Genomic DNA, 12,896 nt, shown 5'->3' with positions numbered 1-12,896 from the left:
GTCGGTCAGTGGCACACCTGGGTAAGCGCACTTAGTACTAAGTGCAAGGACCTGCCAAGGATCTGGGTTCGAGTCCCCACTCCCCATCTGCAGGGGGAAATTTCATAACTGGTGAAGCAGGGCTCCAGGTGGCTCTCTCTCTCTCTCTCTTCTCCTGCACTCCCTCTCCCCTCTCTCGTTCTCTCTCTCTCTCTCTCCACTCTACCTCCTCTCTCAATTTATCTCTGTCCTATACAGTAAAATGGGAAAAAATGGCTGTTAGGAGCAGTGGATTTGTAGTGCTGGTACTGAGCCCCAGTGATAATCCTGGAGGCAAAGAAAGAGAGAGACCAAGATTACAATGGGAAAATATTTTCTGTATTTAGAATTTTATTTATTTATAAAAATTTTATTAGTTACCTAATATTAATTTACAAAACTATAAGATAACAGGGGTCTAATTCCACACTTTTTCCCACCACCAGAGACCTGTGTCCCCATTTGAAGCTACAGTGGTTCTCCCAAGGCAACAGATAGGGGTTGACTATTATTTCTATAGCTGTCTATACTTACGCATATTTGCCTTTTTTTTTTTCCCTGTGGCCCTACTTTCTCTTCCTAAGTCACATCTACACTTGTTACTACTTCTGAGTGTCCTTCCTCTTTTCCTCCTCTCTCTGGGTCCTGATGGAGTTGGAGTTCAGAGCCCTAAGGTCACCTTCCACTAACATTTCTCCCCCTTTGGGAGAATGGACTAAAATTCTTTATGGGGAGCAGAAGATGGGAGGTCTGCTTTCTGTAATTGCTTCTCCACTGGCCATGGGCATTGGCAGGTGAATGTACCCCCCCATGATTGGGGGGCTTTATTGCCATCTATGTAGGTCTGCGGGATCCCAGTGTGTGCACAGCCATTCCAGGGCATGCAGAGAATCGAGGTGCAGCCTTCTGGCCGTGTGCTGAAGCCCGTGACTTCACTGTATGTTTCCCCAGGGCATCTATGGGCATCTCTTCCTGTGGATTGTCAAGAAGATCAATGCTGCAATCTTTGTTCCACCTCCTGACAACCCCAAACATGTGCGAAGGGCCATCGGCCTCCTAGATATATTCGGCTTTGAAAATTTTCAGAAGAATAGGTATGAGACCTCAGTTCCCTTGAATATAAGACGAGCATTGCTACTCTCTCACTGAGCAGGCTGGAGGGTAGCATTCTACCCACCAGGTTGGGCACAGAGGCCTCCCTGCATTTTGAGGAGGCCTGGGGTGGGGGGAGCCCTTGAGGCAGGTCCCAGGCTTTCTGAATTGAGATGGTCTCTGTGTCCTGGGTGCCCACAGCAGTGAGATGGTCTCTGTGTCCTGGGTGCCCACAGCAGTGAGACGGTCTCTGTGTCCTGGGTGCCCACAGCAGTGAGACAGTCTCTGTGTCCTAGATGCTCACAGCAGTGAGATGGTCTCTGTGTCCTGGGTGCCCACAGCAGTGGGATAGTCTCTGTGTCCTCGGTGCCCACAGCAGTGGGATGGTCTCTGTGTCCTGGGTGGCCACAGCAGTGGGATGGTCTCTGTGTCCTGGGTGCCCATAGCAGTGAGATGATCTCTGTGTCCTGGGTGACCACAGCAGTGGGATGGTCTCTGTGTCCTGGGTGCCCATAGCAGTGGGATGGTCTCTGTGTCCTGGGTGCCCACAGCAGTGGGATGGTCTCTGTGTCCTGGGTGCCCATAGCAGTGAGACGGTCTCTGTGTCCTAGATGCTCACAGCAGTGAGATGGTCTCTGTGCTCTTGGGTGCCCACAGAAGTGAGATGGTCTCTGTGGTCCTAGGTACCCATAGCAGTGACACAGTCTCTGTGACCTGGGTGCCTACAGCAGAGAGATGGCCTCTGTGCTCCTGGGTGCCCACAGCAGTGACACAGTCTTTGTGTCCTGGTTGCCCACAGCAGTGAGATAGGCTCTGTGCTCTCTGGTGCCTACAACAGTGAGACAGTCTCTGTGCTTCCAGTTGTCCACAGCAGTGAAATGCTTTCTGTGTCCTGAGTGTCCACAGCAGTGAGATGATCTCTGTGCTCCCAGATTCCCACTGCAGTTAGATGGTCTTTGTGTCCTGGGTGCCCACTGCAGTGAGATGATCTCTTTGCTCCTGGGTGCCCACAGCAGTGAGATGGTTTTTGTGCTCCTGGGTGCCCACTGCACACACATAAACAGCTCAAAGCTCCCTGAGAGCCAGGCATTTGTCCTGTCATTTGTCATCTTTCTCACGTCATCTGTTGTTCTCTCAAGCCAGTGTGAATTGTCAGATGAGGCTGGGGTGCTGTGGAGATCCAAGGCTTTGGTTTGAGAGCTGTAGGTTCTTGTCCTTTTGGGTGATGGGGATGTTGTCAACCATCCCTGTCTTTTGAGTCTGGCAGGAGAAGGTGGGTTACCCAGAAGGGGGCCTCACATCCCTTGACCTTCTGACCCAGTGGCCTGTTATCCCAGTCTGGAGGTTAAAGGTTTGTATCCAGGAGGCAGGTCAGAAAGGGGTTATCCAGATGTCCCTGTGGTGTTGCATAGGCTCGGGGTGGATGTGGGTGGTGAAGGACATGGAGAGGAGCTGATTCATCAGGGATGCTCTGAGCCATTATCAAGCAGGGCTAGTGTATGTCTGAGGAAAATGATAGCTTTGGGAAAGCTAGCAGAAAGTACTCTAGCTCACACTGACTCAGTGATGGGCTTGGCACTATGGCCTCGAGGACTGGTCCTGGGAAGTGGAGGGGCTGGCCTAAGCCTGGCATGCCCAGGTCTTATCTCTCAAGTAGAGTCTCTTGGAAAGTCAGGATTAACAAGGCCACTCTGAGTGTGACCACAATGGGTGGGGGCTCTGAGGATTGTTATTGTACCAGGGGGTACTGAGCAGGGCCCACAGAAGGAAACCCAGCACAATGGGAGCACTAAGACATCCTGAACTCGATGGAAATTTCTTGCTTTCTGATCATGACTCTCTGGCCCTTGAACAGACCCAGCTCGGCTTTGGATCACAGCTGGCTTTGGAGTCGAGCTGGGTTTGTGAGAGGATGGGGCCGGGGGTCCTAGAGCCTGGTGAAGGAAGAGCAGTGTGCCTCTTAGCACCTAGTCACCCACACGGTCCCATCTTCCAGGGGTGTTTGGGGAGGCTGGGACATGTGTTAGCTCACATGTGCAAACTGGGGAGCACACTGAGCCCACACCCTGACACCTCAGGTGAATAAACACCCACCAACCAGCTCAAGGCTGACTATGCTGTGCATGGATGGGCAACAGATTACATTTTTTTCAGAATTTTTGTCATATTTATTTATTGGATAGAGACAGAAACCCAGAGGGTAGGGAGAGGTAGAGAGGAAGAGAGATACCTGCAGCTCTGCTTCACCACTTGCAAAGCTTTCCCCCTACAAGTGGGAACCAGGGGCTTGAGCCTGGGTCCTTGAGCATTGTAACATACGTGCTCAACCAGCTGTGCCACTACCTGGCCGCTGGGCAACAGATCCTGAGACACATGCTCAGTAGCAGCAGCTCAGTAATTGAGGAAAGGGGGGGGGGCACATATGAGTGAAGGCCCTGGAATCTGTAAGAAATGTGAGAAGTCCAGAGAGACCAGGGGCCACACCTGGAGGGAGGGTGGCAGGCAGGCTTTCTTGTATTAGGGCCTGTCCCATCCTAAGAACACCAGACTGAGGAGGACAGGAAACAGGGTAAGGGCATGCTTGAACCTACGCTCAGAGAGCACCCCTAGTGGTGAGGGTAGACCCCTCTGAGGAGTGGGCTGGAGGCAAGGACAGTGCTGGGGTGGGCAGTGAAGCTGGCTCGGAGCAGGCTAGCAGTGGTGAAGCTCAGGATACTGCCTTGAAGATTCTACAGACTTGCCTTTGCCAATGAAACTGGAGAAGGGGTGGGGAATAGAGCTAGGAGTCCAGCATAGCATTTGGCTTCTGACCTGCACCAAGAATGATGAGTGGAGGGCCACTTCCTGTGGCAGGGGCTGGGGAGCAGGGGCAGGTTGGAGGACAGAAGTGGAGTCCCTGGGATATTCAGAGGGTATAAAGGGACCTAAGCATTCAAAGAAGATTTTCTTTTAAAAAATACTTTAATTTTATTAGTGATTTAATATTGATATTCAATAATATCAGTTTTATTTAATATATAATTTAATATAATCAATTCTAAAACATACAATTATAATTAATATATAATTAATTTAATATCAATAATATTTAATAATACTTATTAATATTTAATAATATTAGTGATTTAATATTACAAAATTATAAGATACCACCAGAGTTCTCTATCTCTTCACTGGAAGCTACAGCAGTTCTCCCAAGGTTGCAGATATGGATTAACTATTATTTCTACAACTATCTGTCTGTCTGTCTCTCTCTCTCTATATATATATTTGCACATTTTTTCCCATGGTCCCATTTTCTCTTCCTTTCCAAGTCACACCTACACTTATTACTACATCCAAATATCCTTACTCTTTCCTCCTCTCTCTCCTTTCCCTGAAAGAGTTGGAGTTTAGAGCACTCTGGTCATCTTTTATCATTTCTCCCCCTATGGGGGTATGGACCAAAATTATTTTTGGGGAGCAGAAGGTGAGAGTTCTGGCTTCTGTAATTGCTTCTCCACTGGACATGGGTGTTGGCAGTTGGATCCATACTCCCAGCAGGAGTATGGGGCAGGGCTCTGGGGAGGTGAAGTCCCAGGACACACTGGTGTGGTCATCTGCCCAGGGAAGTCAGGATGGAGTCATAGTTCTGTCTGCAACTTGGTGCTGAAAGGTGGTAAGATATAAAGCAGGACATAATGTTTAATAAACAGGAGCCAAAAAGTAGGAATAGAGCAGATGAGAATAGGGATCCTAGGGTGGAAAGAAGTGAGGAAGTCTATCTTAGGCACATTCAGGAAATTGCTCAATGCCATGGTCATTGCCTTACTAGACTGCCAAGGATAGTTTCTGAGTCAAGTGGCAGGCACAGCAAAGAACCCTGCAGGGAACCGTAAGGAGTCAAAGGCAGAGACTTGCTGCCATGCCAGGCCTCTTTTTTTTCTTTGTCTGTTTGCCACAGAGTGGAGAAAGGGGTGGTGGAGAGGCAGAGAAAAGAGGAAGGGTTTGCCAGCGTGTCCCGGGGCTCCATACATATATGGGGGAGTACTTCCATGGGCAGTCCATGTGAGGCTGTGTGCAAAAGGTCTTTGCTTAGTTCTGCCGCCTCAGCCCTGGCTGGTGGTATCGCTCTGCAGCTTTGAGCAGCTCTGCATCAACTTGGCCAATGAGCACTTGCAGCAGTTCTTCGTGCAGCATGTGTTCACGATGGAGCAGGAGGAGTACCGCTCTGAGAACATCACCTGGGACTACATCCAGTACACAGACAACCGGCCCACCTTGGACCTGCTGGCCCTCAAGCCCATGAGCATCATCTCACTACTGGATGAAGAGAGTCGCTTCCCCCAGGTGTGTGCCTGCCCTGAGCCTGCTCAGGCCTCTTCCTGACAGTCAGATAGCCCCCGGGGCTGCCTCACTGGCTTCCAGGGCTACTGAGACTTTTGCCAGGAGATAATAGCTGAATCCCAGCCAGCTAGGTCCTCTTTGCCTTCAAGGCCCACTCCTCCAGGAGGAATGTTGGCTCCAGCCTCATTTGTACTCTGTAACATATGGTGTTCCAGGCACCACTTAGCTAGGTCAGGGATGTGCACAAGGGGATGCTAGTTAAACTCCCATGGGCCAGGAGCTGAAGGAGGTTCAGGAGAAGAAACCATGGTCACTGCTGCCCTCCGTACATTGTACTTGTTCCTGGAGAGATAGTCTAAGAGTGAAGCCAGGACTGAGGTGTTGCACAGATAAAGCAGGAGAGCAGGCCGTGTGGATGGGCAGGCCCCGTCTTTGCTCCAGGCTCTGTCCTCATGCATCTGATGCCTGGGCAATGGCTTGCTCACAGAAGAAAGGCCCTCAGTCATTTCTGAGCCCACTTGGCTTGCCCCCATGAGAGAGCCCCAGAACCCCTGGTGTGCTAGCTCACCTCTCTGTCTCCGGGACCTCATAGTACATGGCACAGCACATGTGTTCTTGTAGGGGACAGATGCCACCATGTTGCAAAAGCTGAACAGTGTTCATGCCAACAACAAGGCCTTCCTGCAGCCCAAGAACGTCCACGATGGTCGATTTGGCATTGCCCACTTTGCTGGCAAGGTGCACTACCACGTAGAGGGTAGGTGTGTCTCCTCTATACTCTGGAGATCGGGAGGTGTGGATCTTAAAAATCTGCATCTGGGTTACCTTCAGGATCTGGATTGGAAGGGGCCAGGCAGTGGCACACCTGGTTGAACACACACATCATCACAGTGCACAAGGACCTGGGCTCAAGCCCCTGCTCCCCACCTGCAGGGGGAAAGCTTCACGAGTAGTGAAAAAAGGCTGTAGGTGTCTCTTTGCCTCTTTACCTCAATATCCTCCCCACTTCTTAATTTATCTCTGCTTACCCAATAATAAATAAATAAAAATGTTAAAAAAACAAATCTGGATGGGATTCCAAGGAGGCTGAGAAGGGAAGCTTATGACACACAGTCAGTTACAGAGCTAGCAATAGGACAGGAAATGGACTAGGGTGGGGTAGATAGCATGATGGTTATGCAAAGAGACTCATGCCTGAGGCTCCAAAGTCAATCCAGAGCTGAGCAGTGCTTTGGTTAAAAAGAAAAATAAAAACAAAAATAAAAACAAAAACAAAGGGGTGTGGAGCATCTGATTAAGTGCACACATTACAATGTATAAGGACATGAGTTTGAGCCCCTGGGCCCCACCTGCAAGGGGGAAAGCTTCACAAATGGGCTGCAGGTGTCTCTCTGTCTCTCTCCCTCTCTAGATCCCCCTTCCCTCTCAATTTCTGGGAGCACTCAACCAGGTATGCCACCACCAGGCTCCTTTTATTTTATTTTATTTTTAGATAGAAACAGAGAGACACAGAGAAAGATAGAGTTATTGAAAGAGACCACAGCACCAGAACTTCCTTCAACACAGTGGGGGCCAGGCTAGAATGTAGGTCACCCACACTGCAGGTCAACACACCGCTCAAGTGAGCTATTTTGCCAAACCCTGTACTCAACCCTTTGAGTTAGCTGCCAGTTTCCCAAAGTGGCTAAGCCATGTTCATATTTCCACTAAACATACAGAAGTGTTCCAGCTCTTCTACTCTCTTGACAATGCATGTCATTGGCCGGTGTGTGTGTTTGTGTGTGTGTATGTGTTAGCTGACTTTGGGTTTAACTTGGTAGTTCAATGTCATTTTCTCAAGTGCTTATTTAGTCTGTTGTATATCATCTTAGGAGAACTGTCTAGTTAAATCCTTTGTTCATGTCTTCACTGGGTTGTCTTTTTATTGTTGAGTTTTAAGATATTCTGCACATGAGATCCTTATCAAGTCAATACTCGGCAATTATTTTCTTCTATTCTGTGGGTTATCTTTTTCACTTTCTTGAGAGTGTCATTTGAAGTTTTCTTTTTTAAAATTTTGATTAAATCCTACTTTTTCTTCTGTTGCGTGTGCTTTAGGAGTCAAACTGAAAACAAAACAAAACTCAACAAAACCAAACATTGTCTAGTCCAAGGTACTAAGAAGGCACCTACATTTTTTTTTTTTTTTTAGAGTTTTTAGTCCTTTTTTTTTGCTCCCAGGGTTATTGCTGGGTCTTGGTGCCTGCACTATGAATCCACTGCTCCTGGTGGTCATTTCCGTTTTCTTTCTTTCAATTTTTTACTTGATAGGACAGAGAGAAATTGAGGAGGGGAGATAGAGAGGGGGGAGTGAAAGAAAGGCACCTACAGACCTGTTCACTGCTCATGAAGCTTTCCTCATGCATGTGGGGAGGGGAGCTTGAACCCAGGTCTTTGTGCATGGTGATATGTGTACTTAACCACGTGTGCCACTGCCCAGCCCCAAGGTTTTTTAAAATTTATTTACTTATAAAATGGAAACACTGACAAGTCCATAGGATAAGAGGGGTACAATTCTCACCATCAGAGCTCTGTATCCCATCCCCTCCCCTGATAGTTTCCCTATTCTTTAACCCTCTGGGCACATGAACCCAGGATCATTATTGGGTGCAGAAGATGGAAGGTCTGGCTTCTGTAATTGCTTCCCTGCTGTACATGGGCATTGAAAGGCCGATCCATACTTCCGGCCTATCTCTCTCTTTCCCTAGTGGGGCAGGGGTCTGGGGAGGCAGGGCTCTAGGACACATTGGTGGGGCAGCCCAAAGTTTTTTAGTCTTAACTTTTACATTTAGGTCTTTCATCCTTTGTGAGTTAAATTTCATAGTTGTTGAGATAATTCCGGGATGATTTTGTTTGTTTGTTTGTTTGTTGCCAGAGCTTCTCACTTCAGGTGAGAGTGGACAAGGAGTTCCAGTGTAGAGGAGTGTGGCTTGGGATTGGTGGAGGTGGCGGGCGCTGTGTCTGTGGGCAGGTGGCTTCTCTGAGAGGATGCTGGAGCTGAGGGAGAGGCGAGAGGACAGCTTCCGAGGGGCTCCTCTGTGGGCGCTCTGTGCCAGGAACTCCCTGTGGGTCAGGTGGTCTGGTGGGCTGACTCTGCTTTCTCTCAGGCTTCCTGGAGAAGAACCGGGATGTGCTGAGCTCAGATATCCTCACCCTGGTTCACTCCTCCAAAAACAAGTTCCTGCAGGAGATATTCAAGCTGGAGGCAACAGAAATCAAACTGGGCCGTGGGACCATTTTTAAGACCAAGGCAGGGAGCCAGCTTTTCAAGGTGAGCTCCGGGTAATTGCCCTTCCTGTCCCCCTGTGGCTGGCTCAGGGTGCTGAAAGCAGGTGCTCAGTGCTGCTGTTGCTGCTTGGGGGGTAGTGATGGGATGAGGGCATGGAAGTTCCTGCTTTTGAGTACTATGGGTTGTTTTTTTTTTTTGTGGGTGGGCACAGCTGCTTTTGTTAATCATTTAATATTTCCATCTTAGTCTATGTGTGTTCTGTGTCTGCTTGTTTTGTATGGCATATATGAATTTCTCACTGCTGCAGATTTGGGCCTATTTTTTTCTCTCATGATTTCACAAATTTAGTAAATCTGTTTAAAAACAGTAAACTCAGTATAGGATAAACTTTTAAGAGGAAATGGAGAAGAGGGAGTGCCGACAGTTCCAACATCCTCTTCTCACCTGGGGTGTCATCTTGCACCCCCAATGTGGGGAAGCTCACCTTAGTACATCTGACTTGCCTTTGGGTAGGCCCCCAGTGTTCAGCTGAGTATCTGCACACCTGGGAGGGACACTCGGGCACCTGTGATAGATGCGTGAACAAGTGACTGGCTGAATGAAGAAGAGACCCTCCCTCGTATTCTGGGGGTACAGCCCACAACTCCAGACCCCTCCTTGTGCTTCTTCCCATAGTCTTCAGAGTCCAGCAAACAGCCCTCCACCTTGGCAGGCCAGTTCAAGCAATCCTTGGACCAGCTGATGAAAATCCTGACCAACTGCCAGCCCTATTTCATCCGCTGCATCAAGCCCAACGAGTACAAGAAGCCGTTGGTAACGAGGGAAGCTGGGGTGGGAGCCACGCACGGTGTGTGTGTGTGGGGGCATCTACCAGAGGAGTCTGGAGGAATCTCGAATCCTATTGGGTCTGGCCGGCATTAGATTCGCCTTTCCCATTTTGCAGACAGGGACACTGAGATAAGGGGACTGATGTAGACCACTTGAAAAGGCCCCCAGGCTCTTAGCCTGCCGGTCACCAGCCACTCATCTCTGGCTAAAGGAATTGAGTTTTCAGAGCCTGTTTTTTTTTTTTTTTTTTTTTAAGAAACTCTATTAATAATCAAGATGACTGAAGCCAAGGTTGGTGGAGAAGAAAAGAGCCTTTTATTTACATGTGGGTCAGGAGCTTAGATCTTTCTGATAACTCTGCCCCCCAACAAAAGGACAGTACAGACTTATATAGGAGGTACAGGCTTGAGAGCAAAAGCATCATTACAGAAGCAGAGGCTGCAAGGCTGAGGGGTGGACTGGTACCCATTGCTCAGGGTCTGGTTGCCTTAGTTACTATTATCTTTCCTGCATAGCCTTAGTGTAAGATACACCACTTGGGGGGGGGTGTCAGGCAGTAGCGCAGCAGGTTAAGCGCAGGTGGTGCAGAGCACAAGGACCAGCCTAAGGATCCCGGTTCAAGCCCCTGGCTCCCCACCTGCAGGGGAGTTGCTTCACAGGTGAAGCCGGTCTGCAGGTGTCTATATTTCTCTCCCCCTCTCGGTCTCCCCTTCCTCTCTCCATTTCTCTCTGTCTTATCCAACAACAACTATATAATCAACAACAATAATAGTAACTACAACAATAAAACAACAAGGTCAACAAAAAGGAATAAATAAATATTTAAAAAAAAGATACACTACTGGGAGAGGGGGATACCTTTTAGGAGGGCAGAAGCTAGCCAGGTTACAGAAGCTTCCTTCTCAGAAGGGTTCAGTCTGCCCTTCATCGTCTCAACTTGTCACTTGCTCACCCAGGGAAGGCCAGCCTGCACTAGCCACCTCCACCATCTTGGACTTTCTGTACATTCTTAACACTTTATTATATTTCAGTCTTTCAGTCCTGTACTGAGGCCTACTTATAAATGCATCACCATCAGATTACAAGCACATATTATAAGCATATCCAGGAGCTAACATCTGGAAATTTCCTATCACTTTCTCTTTGGTAAAGTTGCTCCTGCCTGAGGGGCAGCAAAGATTGGTACACTTTTGCACCACATCTGCCTGCATATACATGCAAACCACAACTCCGTACAGGCAGCAGCCAGCACAGAAAGGTTAAGGAGCTGATGGCCAAGGTCTGAGGCCAGGCAGCCTTTGGAGGCCTCATCTGCTTCTGTGTGGTGGGATGGGAGACTGTGACTTGTACACAGGACTCTCTGGCCCCATGGGCTCTTTGTGCGGGACAAAGGCTGAAATACAGGACCTCCAGAACTGTGAGACATTACTTGAAAGAAAATGAAATAACTTGGGCTGGTGAAATTACTCACTTAGATAGTGTGCTGTTCTGACATCAGCATGACCTAGGTTTGAGCCTGGCCCCACCACACTGAAGCAAATTTCAGTGCTGTGGTTTCTCTCTCTCTCTCTCTCTCTCTCTTTCTCTCTCTGATTCTATGGCTCTGTTTCTATATAAAAAAAGAGAAAGATGAAATGACTAAAAAATTATATCATGGAATTAAATATTAAATTAAAGAAAGGCCTTTTAAAATGTATTTTGGGGGCCAGGTGGTGGCATGTCTAGTTGAGAGAACATATTACAATGTGCAAAGACCCAGGTTTGAGCCTCCTGTCTCTACCTGTAGGGGGAAAGCATCAGAAGTGGTGAAGCAGTGTTGCAGGTGTCTTTCTGTCTTCTTCCCTTTCTATCACCCCTTTCCTTCCTTCCTTGATTTCTGGCTGTCTCTATCCAATAATGAGAATACCAATGATAATAATAATAATAATGACAATTAAAATAAAAATGTATTTTATTTTAATGAGAGAGGAAGTGATAGGAATATATATACACACAGACACACTAGAACACTGCTCAGCTCTGGTATAAACCTCAGTGGTACTGAGGTTTGAATCTAGGTTCCCAGAGCCTCAGGCTTAAGAGTGCTTTGCATAACCATTATACTATCTCCTCAGTCCATAAAGTGCCTTTTTGGAAATAATAATAATAATAATAATAATAATCTTGAAGGTGTTAAAGGAAACCCAGGTTGGATCTTGTTTACAGCTCAGTGCAGGGGTATGAGTCAACCACTGTATCCCCAGAGGCCCTCTGCCTACACCCACATGCTTCTCCTTAGGTCTGGGGTAGGGAGCAGGCCTGAGGCGAAACTCAGGTTCTGCAGTTTCCCCTGGTGGAGGCCTCCCTGAGGGGGTGACAGCTGTGTGGCTGGAGAGTGAGCCCAGGCTGAGGGCTTGGACATATCTGGGGTCTGAATCCTGACACAGCCTTCAGATACTTTGTCTTGACTGGGAAGCTGAGTGCAGCTCCACTCAGGGGTGCAGTTAAGACCATAGGAGAAATGCTGGGTCTCTAAGAGTAGCGTGGAGCTGACTAGCAATGTTGTCCAGATATGACTGCCGGGTTATTCTGGGCCCCACGAGTAGCTGTCTCTGTGGCCCTTCGTGTTTCTAGATGATCTTTACCTGCCTGCGGATTTAGTGGGGTAGAGGGCTGCCCCTGGCTCCCAGAGACTCCTGGCTGGGATGATGTAGGGGAGGAGGGCTTCTAGGGTCACAGCTGACATCGGTGCTGCCAAGATTCTCTGCAAAGCTTCACGCTCCAATCCTTCTCTGCTGGATACTCCCATCTCTGGGGAGGGGAAAGACTGCAGTTGGCTAGAATATTTCTAAATCCAAGTAAAAGGCGTTTTCTCTTCAAACTACTGTAGTGAGGGAGCCATCCCTGCTGGAAGCTATCTTCCTTGGGAGCACCATTCTGAAGTGCTTAGAGACTTTTCAGCAGCATGCATGCAAACAGCTTTTAGCATTAGATGACTGTAGGTATTGAGTTTGAGAGAAATATTTAGTATTTTTATAGATGCCGGCTTCTAAGTCAGAAATTTTTATCTCCTCGGAAACACTTTGAGGGATTGACTGTGACCTCCATCATCTAGGTAGAATAAATATTTTAAAAAATACATTGATTTTTTTATGGGAGGGGGTTGGGGAACCAGAAAATGACTTTGTCATATGTAGGGCTGGGGATTGAACTTGGGACGTGGTGCTTGCAAGTCCAGCACTCTAGCCACTCTGAAATATCCCTGGGCACTACAGGTAGACTTTTTTTTTCTTAAACAAAGGATTTAATAAGAGGAGGGAGGGAGGGAGGAAGGGAGAGAGAGAAAGAAAGAGAGAAAGAGAGATAGATAGATAGAGAGAGAGAG

General features: G+C 48.0%; 1 protein-coding gene across 1 annotated transcript in view; it reads left to right on the top strand.

Annotated features, from left to right (window-relative positions):
• Positions 1–12,896, top strand: part of MYO7B (myosin VIIB) — a 92,097-nt gene that overhangs the window by 41,682 nt on the left and 37,519 nt on the right. Inside the window, exons 11-15 of the mRNA XM_060178098.1 lie at positions 970–1,112; positions 5,229–5,439; positions 6,058–6,193; positions 8,583–8,746; positions 9,380–9,517. Of these exons, the coding sequence (XP_060034081.1) occupies positions 970–1,112; positions 5,229–5,439; positions 6,058–6,193; positions 8,583–8,746; positions 9,380–9,517 (792 nt within the window). The remainder of the gene's footprint in view (positions 1–969; positions 1,113–5,228; positions 5,440–6,057; positions 6,194–8,582; positions 8,747–9,379; positions 9,518–12,896) is intronic.

This window comes from Erinaceus europaeus, chromosome 18, assembly GCF_950295315.1.
Source record: "Erinaceus europaeus chromosome 18, mEriEur2.1, whole genome shotgun sequence".
In the NCBI taxonomy this organism is placed as follows: Eukaryota; Metazoa; Chordata; class Mammalia; order Eulipotyphla; family Erinaceidae; genus Erinaceus; species Erinaceus europaeus.
The sequence above is the reverse complement of the archived record's forward strand: the minus strand, read 5'-3'. Positions and strand labels throughout refer to the sequence as shown.